Here is a 12,067-nt window from a genome sequence, read left to right as displayed (position 1 = left end):
GAGATATTTGACATTATTATATGGCATTATTTTAGTGACACTCTTAATTTCTAAAATTGGTCACCTAAAGATAAAAATCATTAAAAAAAAATGGACAAGAGAAGTTGCCAAAGCTTTCTAAGGAATTCATGGAAGTTGATAACACTGGATAAAATCATAACATAATTATTAGTACGTACTATTATTTGTTTTGGGGGGGGGGGGGGGAGGGGGGGTTAAAGATGGTGATCGTGCTAGCTTACATCCTACTAGTGCATGTACTAGTAACTCTACCCGACATGGCTTAGACAGATGGGAAGAAACCACCTATTATTTTTTGTTTGTTGTCTCTGTCGAGATTTGAACTTTAGTCTCCAAATTTCACCCACTTCATTGACCGCTAGGCAAGGGTATAGCAATTCAACGAAGTTACGGAGAAAACATAACATGCTTTGTTGAGGTTGTACACCATATAATTGAATCAACCAAAGAGAGATAAATTCTGTTTAATTGCTTCACTGTTGCTTTTTCTTTTCCATCACCAACTGCTTCATTCTTCAATGACGCTTACATTCTCCCAAGAAATTTTGCCTGTAAAAAGTACATTTTTTCATGTTAATAATCAAATCTATGCAAAGAAGCTATTAAAGTGTTTAAAATATTCACTACATTGTTCGAGTAGTGGAAACAGTCATTAATGCTTGCATTGGGGTACATTGTCTACATCACACCCCTTGGGGTCTAACCCTTCACTGGACCCCTGCTAATGTGGGATGTTTTGTGCATCGGGATGCCCTTTTTACCTTGTAAGAACCTCCTAAGACATGAAAAGATTTATCCTCAATGAAACCAAACACATTAGTATGGGATAGAAAGATTTCAACCCAGGGTGATTTTTAACATTTAAGTAAAAATTGCATTATCCAAGATTCATGCCAAATATAGTCAAAGTGTGTGCATATATAAGATGACCAAAAAAATAAAAGATGCTTCTCAAATGAGAAAACTTACCATGAAATTTCCATAGTAGTTTCTCTCCATCTGTAACCACCTCAAACATTATGCGATCTCCCTCCTTTAAGCAATATGCCTCGCGGAACTTATCCCATCCACCTCTAATACACACACTAGTACCAAAAGGACGTAAAATTAAATTCCACGACCTTTGCCGTTCATCTGTAATAATCACATCGCATTTCTTCCTGATGAGACCATTTCTGAGTGCAAATTGTTTTGGAACGCACTGAAAGGGTATATCACCATTTGCACTCATCAGTAGAACAGTTCTTAGGTTGATATTTTAACCAAAATTAACTCCAAAAGAAAGAGAAAAGAATAAAATGATACGCTCGATCACATTAGCCTGAACATTCTTGAAAGATTTGCATGAAATGGGGTTTTAAGCTTACCAAATAACCATATGTAAGGCAATATGGTTTAATAGTGCATACAAAACGAGAATGGTCAGAAGGCTTGTGATTTGCAGCTTCTACATGGGGAAACGCCTTTCTTGATGACATGATGCTGGGAGTTGGTTTGTCTGTTACAAGATAATTGTATACAAAAACTCATGTCAAGACATCAAGTATGACAGAGATTACAATTAAAAGAACGAATAATTTCCAAACTACCCCATCTTTTGGATATTTTTCAAAACCAATAGGGCTCAATCTCCAGAGTAGACCTTTCTTGAAATTTCTTATGGCTTCCAAATATTACCAAGGAAACAAGAACAATGTTATGGAAATAAAGCTTAATGATTTATATTTTAATTTAACTAGTCTAGAAATGTGAAAAGAATTAGCATTACTTGTATTAACTGTGTTGTGCTATCAATGCACACATTAATACAACATACTTAAAGTCACCACCCTCTCTCAACAAAGGAAGAAACGAAGAAAATATGGGGCTAAGCAAATTAGAGAAGAATAATATACTTAGGTAGAGTTTACTAGGAGTTGTAAAAGTGCTCTTACATATGATTATTCAACCCTAGTTCTTTAAGCAACATGTTTGTATAATTACCAAATAAAAAATACTGCCAAGGAAGGTTGAGGAAGAAGTAATAGAAGACCATCTTAATTGACTCAAACACAAACATTCGGAAAAAAAGGCCTACTATTTTTCGAATAGCTGTTTTACTCTTTTAAAGAAAAAGAACTTGTATAGATATATTCTTTAATATCGTTTTAAAGCGCATTAATTTTCTGAACTTTATGAAGTACAACATATGAAAATTTATCCTCATAGAACCTGGGACAGGGTCTTTAGAACAATCAATATATAAACTTGAGTGAACAAATAGAGCAAACTGCCAGTTTACGATGAATTGTAACCTATGAAAGATGAAGCACAATTCTTATAACAAGAAAGATCAACTTCTAAAAAAAAAACTGTAAAAGAAAGGACAACGTTATATGACACTTAAAATACACTATTTAATTATGGAATAGTGTGTATAAATTAGGCAGAATATATTCCACACATAGGAACATTTCACAAAGATCGTTGCATAAAACATTTTCCAACTGTCTGGTTGATTAAATTTTTGAAAATTTAGTTGTTCATAAATTATGTGCAACACATTTTTGAACAACCAAACACAAACAAATTTCATGGTGTATATTACCAAGTAAACAGATCGTTGAGGTCGCACAAATGAGAGGGTTTACCAAGAAATTTCCATATTGGTTTTTTCTCCCTTAGTAACAACCTCAAACATTATATGATCTCCCACCTTAAAGTCATTTGCAACACAGAATTCATGCAATCTACCTCCAATATAGGCTTGAGAACTTTAAGGTAGTCGGCCTTAAATTGCCTTTTTCTTCTATCTCTAATAATCAGACCACATTTTTTGTTGGTGAGATCATTTGCCCGTGCACATTGTACAGGAAGGTGCTGAAATGGCTTTGTAACATTTGCACATATCATCAAACATTTCATTTGCTTCATATTTTCACCATAAATAACTCGAATAAACAAAGAGAGGGAACAGAAAATGGTGCAATGTTTCATTTAGTCTGAATTCTTGATTGGTTTAGGGAGACTGAGTTTGAGACTTACCAAGAAACCATTTGAAAAGCAATACGGTCTAACAATGCATTAAAACTGAAATTGACCAAGCGGTTTGTGAGTAGCAGCTTTCGCATATTATTTCAACAACAACAACATGCCCAATGTGATCCCACAAGTGGGCTTTGGGAAGGTGGGGTATACGGAAACCTTACTCTTACCTTTTGTGGGGTAGAGAGGTTGTTTTCGATAAACCCTCGGCTCAAGAGTTATTATTTTATCATATATAAATTCAGTAAAGTTTTCAGCGAAGTAGTGTCATCTAGGCAAGGTGTGTCTGGCCATGGTGACATGATGTATATAACAAAGTAAAAAGATCTTTGACAAAAGGTAGAAAGGTAGATATGTAAATCATTGGCTTAAATGAGAAACTTACCGTGAAATTTCCATATTGGTTTTTCTCCATTCACAACCACCTCAAACATCATATAATCTCCCTCCTTTAATTCATTCGCAACGCAGAATTCACTCCATCCACCCAATATATGGACTATAGAATTGAGGGTATTTAGCCTTAAATTCCATGATCTTTCTCTTTCATCTCTGATAATCAGATCACATTTCTTGTTGATGAGACCATTTGCTATGGCAAATTGTTTAGGAAGGCGCTGAAATGGTTTATATTTTGCACTCAAACATATGATATGCTTCATATTTTTGCTGTAAATAACTCCAACAAAAAAAAGGAGGAAAAGAGAAAATGGTGCAAATGTGTCCTTTAGCCTGGACATTCTTGAAGGGTTAAAGGGAAATGAGTTGTGAGACTTACCAAGTAACCCTTTGAAATGCAATATGGTCTAACAAAGCATTCAAAATGAGATTGACCAATAGGGTTGTGAGGAGCAGCTTCTGCATGGGGAAAAGCCTTGCACTGTTAATTTTAGACAATTCCATAAGAACTTAAATATGACTAATAATCAAGATGAATAGCATCTAAATATCCACTCCAACAATTGGCTAAGTTTTCATCTAGATTGAAACTTATTTTAAAACTGAGAACGAACTTGCAATTCTTTAAGTACTAAGCTAAAAGACTCTAAAGGTATTACCTTTGAATTCAGAATTTTCGGAAGGCTCTTCAACAGTGCTGGGGTTTGTTAGGTCTGTTACATGGTAATACACAAACCCGAGTCACAAAATTTAGTACAACAAAAAGAACACAATTAAAATATGAATACTGTCTAAATATCCACCCCATCTTTTTGCACATCTTCTCGATATTAGTAGGACTTCACTCCCCAAAGTAGACCTTTCTTAAAATTTATTTTTGCTTCATGATGTTATAAAATAAAGTTTAATGATTTAAAATTTGAATCTCATGAGATTTAGAAGTGCACAAACAATACTTATACTTTTATGAACTGTGCTGTACCAACATACTGAAAATCACCACGACCCCCTCAATTGTACAAGCAATGAAAAAATTCAAGGGCCAAGCAAGTTAGAGAAAGGGTCACATACTTTGGTGTTTAGTAGGACTTGTAAAAGTGTTTTTATGGGTTAAAATGACTATTGGATCCATTGTTCTTTAAGCAACAAGTTTGTACAGTTACAAAAATGACTGTCTAGAAAGGATGAGGAAGAATTTATAGAAGACTATCTTAATCAACTCAAACACAAACACACACGTATTTGGGTTTACCTCTGGGAGCCTCGAATAATGATCTTTCTATATGGAATTCAGTTCTTTAGAGGGTTGACAAGAGGCTTGCAGGTTGGTAGAAAAGAGTATTTGTCCAAAGGCGTGAAGGAGGTGATTATTAAGAGCACTTAATCAAGCATTCCCACTTATTTTATGTTCTTATTTCATGCTCCTATCTGTGTTATGGAAAAATTGAAAAGGCTTCAAAGAAACTTCCTTTGGTATCCAGCGGAGGGGAAAGGAATCACTTGGTCTGTAGGGAGACAGTGACAGCTCCTAAAAAATGGGATGGCCTTGGAGTTAAAGATTTGAAGGTCTTCAACAAAGCTTTGTTGGGGAAATGGTTGTGGGGATTCAGGGTGGAGGTTCAATCATTATGGAGAGGGGTGATAGTAGATAAACATGCTGAGATGGAAGAGGGATGGAGAACTACTGATATTATGTTGCCTTTCGGGTGTGGTGTGTGGAGGAATATCATGAAGGGTTGGGTAGAACTTTATGATAATATCTCTTTCGGGGAATGAGATAGGAATAGAGTAAGTTTTTGGAGAAATATATGGTGGAGATACTTTGTTAAAAGATAAGTTTCTAAGCATTTATAGGGTTTTTGTTCAAAGGAAGGCGGTAGTCCAGCAAATAAGGGGGACACAAGGGAAGAATTGTTTTGGGATTTGAGGTTCAGAAGGAATTTCCAGAATTGGGAGGTAAATGAATATCAAAGTTTACAAGCTTTACTCCATTAACATTGTGAGCCTCCCCAAAGACGATAAGATGGAAGTTGGGGAACAATTGTGTGTTTTCTGTCTAAGTTCTTTTACGAGAAGCTTTTGGTGAGGGCAGGAGAAAGCTTATCCTGTAAAGTCTATTTGGATTCCCAAGGTGCCAAAGAAAGTGTGCTTTTTCACTTGGTAAGCTGCTAGAGGGGTGATTTTGACGATGGAAAACATTTCAAAAAGAAAGGTTGTTTGTACATGTTTATTTATGCAAGGAGGTGGGCGAAGATGTTGATCATCTTCTACTATACTGCACTCTGACCAGGAGACAATGGTAGGATATGTTTAGTTGGTTTGGTATGTCTTAGGTGATGCCAAGGTCTGTGAAGGACCTGTTGTTTTGCTGGAAAGCTGTAAGAAGCAAGAGAAAGAGCAGGGCATGAAATGTTGTTCCTCTGGCTTTGACGTGGATCATTTGCAGAGAGAAATAGGAGGGCTTTTGAAGGGGTAGAAACGAGTTTTCGGCAGTTGATGAGTAGTCTCCGATGTCTTAGTTATTTTTGCTGTACCCATGTAGTCCTGGGATGTATAGAGAATTGGGTGTCTTTTGTAGAGAACCTTATTCTTTTGTAGGTTCTTTACTGTTTGGTATACTTCTTGTATCCGGCCCTTTTTGGCCTTTTGACTTATGAAATGAAATTGTTTGCCTGATTAAATAAATAAATAAGGCCCTTTTGCTATAAACTGAAATGTTCACTACGAAATATACTTCCATATGTAAAAAATGTTCTACAAAGATCATTTTTAAAAAAAAATTGAACTGTTTGATTAGGTAAATTTTAAATGTGTAGCTTTTTATGCACAACACTTTTAACAGATTTGAACAACCATACACAAAACAAATAATTTTATCCCAGAAATTATTTAGTGTCATGGTGTATATAACCTTTTTCTTTTTTTTTTAACCCCCCCCCCCCCGGTGCTCCGCCTTTTGCTCCCTTGGTGACTCAACCCACGACCTTAGGGTTGAAAGTGGAGGGTGACCCTTGAGCCTAACTCAACCCCAAAAGTTAGCTCATGAACGGAAGGTTGTCCAAGTCCGTATAAGCAGACCAAGTGCCCATTCCCCAACCAATGTCCCACTCTAACACCCCCTTCATGCCTAGGCCCAATCGGACCGTGAACAATATAGCATGGGGTTCAAATAAGGAAGGACCTACCTCTGATACCATGTAACAGACCAGGTATGGGAGAATAAACTGATATATTATTGCATGGAGTAACAAGTATATATACATGTACATAGTATCCAAACTGTGGAGAAAAGCAAAAAGCAAAATCCCATAGATCTATTATCAATCCCTATAATTATCCTAATTATGTATACAAGGAATATGACTACATTAATTCTTTCAACAATAACAAAGTAAAAAGATCGTGAAAAATAAGAAATTGCTTTAAATGAGGAACCTTACCATGAAATTTCCAGATTGGTTGTTTTCCATTAGTAACAACCTCAAACATTATTTGATCTCCCGCCTTTATGTCATTTGCTGCACAGAATTGGCCCCATCTTCCTCCAATACAGACAAGAGAACAAGAGGTATATATCCTTAAATTCCATGACCTTTGTCTTTCATCTCTAATAATTAAACCACAATTCTTGTTGGTGAGACCATTTGCCTTCGCAAATTTACTAGGAATGCGCTGAAATTGTTTATAATGATTTGCACATTTCATCAAAAATTTCATATGCATCATATTTTACCGTAAATAACTCCAACTGATAAAGAGGAAAAGAAACAAAATAGTGCATATGTTCCCTTTGAGACTTACCAAGTAACCATTTGTAAGGAAATACTGTTTCACCGTGCATACAAACTGAGATTGACCAGAAGGGTCATGAGGAGCAGCCTCTGCACGGGGAAATGGCTTTGCTTTAATGAAAAAAATTATCACAAATAAAACATGAAAAAGCATCTACATCCACCAAATCATTTGGCCAATTTTCATCTAAATAAATTGAAACTTATGTTAAGATTATGGCTATTAACTTGCAAATTCATCAAGCATAAACTAATGGACTTTAAGATGTTACCTTCCGATTCAAATTTCTTGCAAGTCTCTTCAAAAGTATGGGCTTCGGTTTCTTCTTGTTGCAAATTCTTTGCATATTCTGTTGATCATAGTGAATTTAGAACCTTCTCACAAATGAAGCCAAAGCTCTTTGACGAAGAAACACCATATAGTGTCAGTGGTGATTCTCTGCCATCCTTGAGGAAATTTGAAGATTTCAAGTTTTTTTTTTTCATTACTACCTCCAGTTCAAGCTTGGAGGATGTACACTCCTATTTATGGAACGATGATTGAACCTCAGTTTTCTAACATTAGACAACAATGTCCTACAATTAGCACTAGAAGCTTTGATGATTCAGAACACCACAATTTGGTAGGTTTTAGATAGAAAGAACTTATTTGTAAAGCAATAAATTGGAGACCAAGCTACTTTCTTGTAAAAAGAGGTCGAAAAGGGAAGACAGAGAAGAATGGTTGCCTCTATGCATATTAGCTATTTTACTTGCTATTCTCAAAATTAATCTTGATTGTGTCCACATTGAAACAATCAAACAAATGTGCTTCGTGACTCCACTTTACAGTGGTGCTTAAACTGCAAAAATACTTTCCAAGGAATGTCGTTGTGAGAAATAAAGGCACGCAACAAATATTATTGAAATGTGTTACTACTATTGTCTTACACTGAGCCCTATTTATACCTATACTTTATACTATATAATAAATGTTTCTAATGTGGGACACTAAGTGTAATATTAGATATATGAAGTATCTATCCACTTGAAGCCGGTGCATACAAGTCATATGTACCGAGCTTGATACAGATGTAACTAATACAAGGGGACCAAGTAGTGAAAATATCTACAAGTTGTTCATTTAACTTCACAAATTTTGTAATAATATTTTCTGAGAGCATTTTAAATGTTTAGCTGTTTATGAAGAACAATTTATTACAGATTTGAACAACCAGACACAAAGCAAATAATTTTATCCAAGAAGTTATGAAGTGTCATGGTGCATATAACTAAGTAAAAAAACCGTGAAAAATAAGAAGTTGCTTTAAATGAGGAACCTTACCATGAAAGTTCCAGATTGGTTGTTCTCCATTAGTAACAACGTCAAACATTATTTGATCTCCCTTCTTTATGTCATTCGCAGCACGGAATTCACTCCATCTTCCTCCAATATAGACTTGAGAACAAGAGGTATATATCCTTAAATTCCATGACCTTTGTCTTTCATCTCTAATAATCAAACCACATTCTTTGTTGGTGAGACCATTTGCCTTCGCAAATTTACAAGGAACGCGCTGAAATTGTTTATAAAGATTCACACATTACATCAAACAACTCATATGCATTAGATGCTCACTTAAATACTCCAATAAACAAAGAGGAGAAAAATAAACAAAATGGTGCATATGTTTCCTTTGAGACTTACCAAGTAACCATTTCTAAGGCAATACGGCATAACAGTGCATATAAACTGAGATTGACCAAAAGGGGTGTGAGTAGCGCCTTCTGCATGGGAAATGCCTTGCTTTAATAAAAAAATGATTACATAATTAGGGAGTCGTTTGGTTCCTGGTTAGGAAGTGAGTTATCCATTTATAAAATCAACATAATTAGTACCATGTTTGGTAGCATTTTAGTTGTTATGTGTAAAATTCAGCACACCAAGTACGGTGTTTGGTTATAGAACAACACATATATACGTTGTGGTCAAATACTTGTAAAAAAATTAAAAATAAAATATTTCAGAGGATACCTAATGAACTTAAATCCCGCACCAGATATTCGTGTAGCTATGGGTAGAATAGTTCATAATGTAAAACATGCATGGAGAACAACACACCTATTGAGGTATTCCCTTGCTTGAGAGGAGTGCTGAACGAGTCCAATTTTACGTTTTAAAAGATTGACCATGAGGCAAGGTATTATTATACAGAAATGTGAGTTTGCTACTTTTGTCATCTTAAAAGAGCCACAATGAAATGTTATCTGTCACTCCATTTTGTTATGTATCTTGATACTTGTTGTCAACCTTTTCTTGCTACCCTTCTCCGGATAACTTTTCTTCTTGAACCGAGCGTCTATAGGAAACAACCTCTCTATCCTACCAAGGTAGGATATAGTTTGCGTACATCTTACTCTCCCCACACCCCACTTGTGGGATTACACTAGGTATGTTGTTGTAGTTGATGTAAGTACGGTGTTTAGTTACCAATTTACAGTTCCGTATCATTAATACATGTATAAGTTATGAGAAAATCTATTTATTATTTATGCAAGGTAGAATATGGATTAAGTAATACATAATAACTAAACCCTGCAATACTAATACTTGCATAACTCTAACCAACAACCAAACGAGTTGTAAGGGTATTAACATAAACAATTGGACTCTAAAGATGTTACCTTTGAATTCAACATTCTTGGAAGTCTCTTCAATAGTACGGACGACTTCTTCTTCTTCTTCTTGCAAATACTCTGCATATTCTCTATCACAATGACTTAAATTAAAGACGGAAACACCAAATTCCAAGTCTCCTTCATGTCTAAAAATCAACATATCTCCTAACTTCAAATCATGCTCCTCCGCGAATTGTCCCCAACCCTCGTCCAGTTTCTGTCCATTTAGCTTCACCACCCACTTCTTACCACCCTTCTTCAGTATTGCATGTCCCTTTTCCTCACATCCTTCCAAATACTTCAAGAAACCATCTGGAATTTTCTGCAGTACAACATAAAACTTGACCCAAATAATCATGCTGTTTTTTTAAAAAAATAAAATAGTTTTTTTTTTTTCTTTTCTAGGATAAATTCTTCCACCTCCATATACACATTACTCCCGGTGGCGAAGCTAGGATTTTCACCAAACATACCTAAAAAAATAATTTTAACCATATATAAACAGTGTAAAACGGGTTTGAATCCTACCAGACTCCGCCCCTGAATTTACTCCCTACATTACAATTTCTGTGCTCTGATTCGGAATACAATAGTTAATCTAACTAATTCTCAGTGTAAATACAAACATAGAATCCCCAATTTTAGATTTACATTAAAAAATATATTGTTTTTGACTCTCCAAATAATATTTAAACACAAAAATTGAAACAGACAGATTAAAAAATAAGAAAAAATTGAAAAAAGAATAAAAATAAAAAGTATTAAGGATTTACTCACCAGACTATTCTTGAAACCTGGGAGAAGGGGTTTGAAAAAGTGTGGTTTAACTGAAGTGACTTTCATGGCCGCAAAGAGAATGCAGTAAACTCTACTGTGAACAAATCATACTTACTTTCTGTAAATTTTGAATACAATTGAAGGAGAAAGCAAATTATTTGGAAATTTGATGGCAGCAATGCAGCAAGTAGAGTGTGTTGAAGAACAAGAAGAAATTTTGCAGCATCCAAAGCAAAAAAAATTTGACTAAATTTTAGTGTTTTTGGGAGTTGGGACAAATAAAAGCAAAGAACATTGGGGAGAAAAAAATCATAAAATTTTGATGGTTTAATTTGTATATAGTTGGATGAGTTAATAACTCATGTGATTTATCCTTAGGGTTCATTTTAATTCATTTAGTTTAGTTCATTCATGAAAAATGTTAAAATATCTTTTAAGAATAATCTTATTTATTTGATATATTTTTTAAGTCATAACATTAAGGGAAAAAATAAATATTAGGTATCCAAATAAATAATTTTTTTTAAAAAAACTAGGTTTGAATTTAAAAATAATTAAAATCGAAAGAATTGGATTATGACCTAATTCTTAGCTTAGCTCATTTTCGTCTGATTTTTTCAATCGAAATAATGTTTAAGTGGATTAATAACCGACGGAAAAACTCATAATATTTGAAACCTTTTGGCTTACAATGAAAATAAATTTTTCTCCTATTTTAATTTAGGGAAAAGGGTAAAAAATATCCCTCAACTTTGATTTATTAATTGACTATGCTCTTACCGTTAAAATACAGTTATTCTTACCCGTGCCATTACTAATTTCATCAGCCTCTATGTTGACGAAAATTCCCAAATCGACTTAAAAAGCATTTTATTTGACACAGTAAGAAAAAAAAAAACTCATAAAGTGAAGTTGGGGTCAAACTAAAATTACACACAAAAAAAAATGTTTTTAGGGATGCTAAGACCTTTGGATGCTTAATATTGATAAATTCTAATTTTGATTCTTATAATACGCAATATATTTAATTTTCAATTAATTCAAATTTTGTATTGTCTCTTTATATAGAAAAATGTCATATTTTAATTAGTTTTAGAAGTATATTACCCATAATTCATAAATATAGAATAATAATGTAAACTTAACCTAACACTTGTAATATGTTACAATTTTTTTCAAATTAATATGACAAAACAATACATTTCATATTAAAAGTGACTGAAATCATAACATGAAAAAAAAAAAAAAAGTTATCAAATTTTTCAATGGAATTCATAGAAAAAGTCTAATGGATGTTAGCATTTCCAACAGATAATATTAACAAGCTAGTCAATATATATGAACATATCAGAGCCTTGTTAATTCGATGCACAAAACATCTCACATTCAAGCAGGAT

At 34.1% G+C, this 12,067-nt stretch overlaps 1 protein-coding gene across 1 annotated transcript; it reads right to left on the bottom strand.

Moving 5' to 3' along the window:
• Positions 1-345: 345 nt before the first annotated feature.
• On the bottom strand, positions 346-10,870 carry LOC125814705 (B3 domain-containing protein REM14-like). Its single transcript, XM_049494177.1, has 13 exons — positions 10,671-10,870; positions 9,900-10,215; positions 8,923-9,002; positions 8,560-8,791; positions 7,508-7,585; positions 7,246-7,325; positions 6,885-7,116; positions 4,104-4,157; positions 3,824-3,903; positions 3,431-3,662; positions 1,389-1,519; positions 991-1,222; positions 346-570 (listed from the first exon to the last, which is right to left on the bottom strand). The coding sequence occupies exons 1-13, from the start codon at positions 10,734-10,736 to the stop codon at positions 530-532; spliced, it is 1,854 nt and encodes a 617-aa protein (XP_049350134.1). The 5' UTR covers positions 10,737-10,870; the 3' UTR covers positions 346-529.
• Positions 10,871-12,067: the final 1,197 nt, after the last annotated feature.

Source organism: Solanum verrucosum, unplaced genomic scaffold, assembly GCF_900185275.1.
Source record: "Solanum verrucosum unplaced genomic scaffold, falcon-dt-bn FXZP01000268.1, whole genome shotgun sequence".
In the NCBI taxonomy this organism is placed as follows: domain Eukaryota; kingdom Viridiplantae; phylum Streptophyta; class Magnoliopsida; order Solanales; family Solanaceae; genus Solanum; species Solanum verrucosum.
Note: the sequence above shows the minus strand (reverse complement) of the source record. Positions and strands in the feature narration are given on the sequence as shown.

Bases quoted from the DNA above. Each gene is read 5' to 3' on its own strand.
- LOC125814705 (XM_049494177.1), bottom strand. From the start codon at position 10,736: ATGAAAGTCACTTCAGTTAAACCACACTTTTTCAAACCCCTTCTCCCA. The intron at 4,158-6,884 runs GTAAGGTTCCTC...ACCATGTAACAG, and splicing joins ACCAATCTGGAAATTTCATG to ACCTAACAAACCCCAGCACT. The intron at 571-990 runs GTAAGTTTTCTC...TACTTTTTACAG, and splicing joins ACTACTATGGAAATTTCATG to GCAAAATTTCTTGGGAGAAT.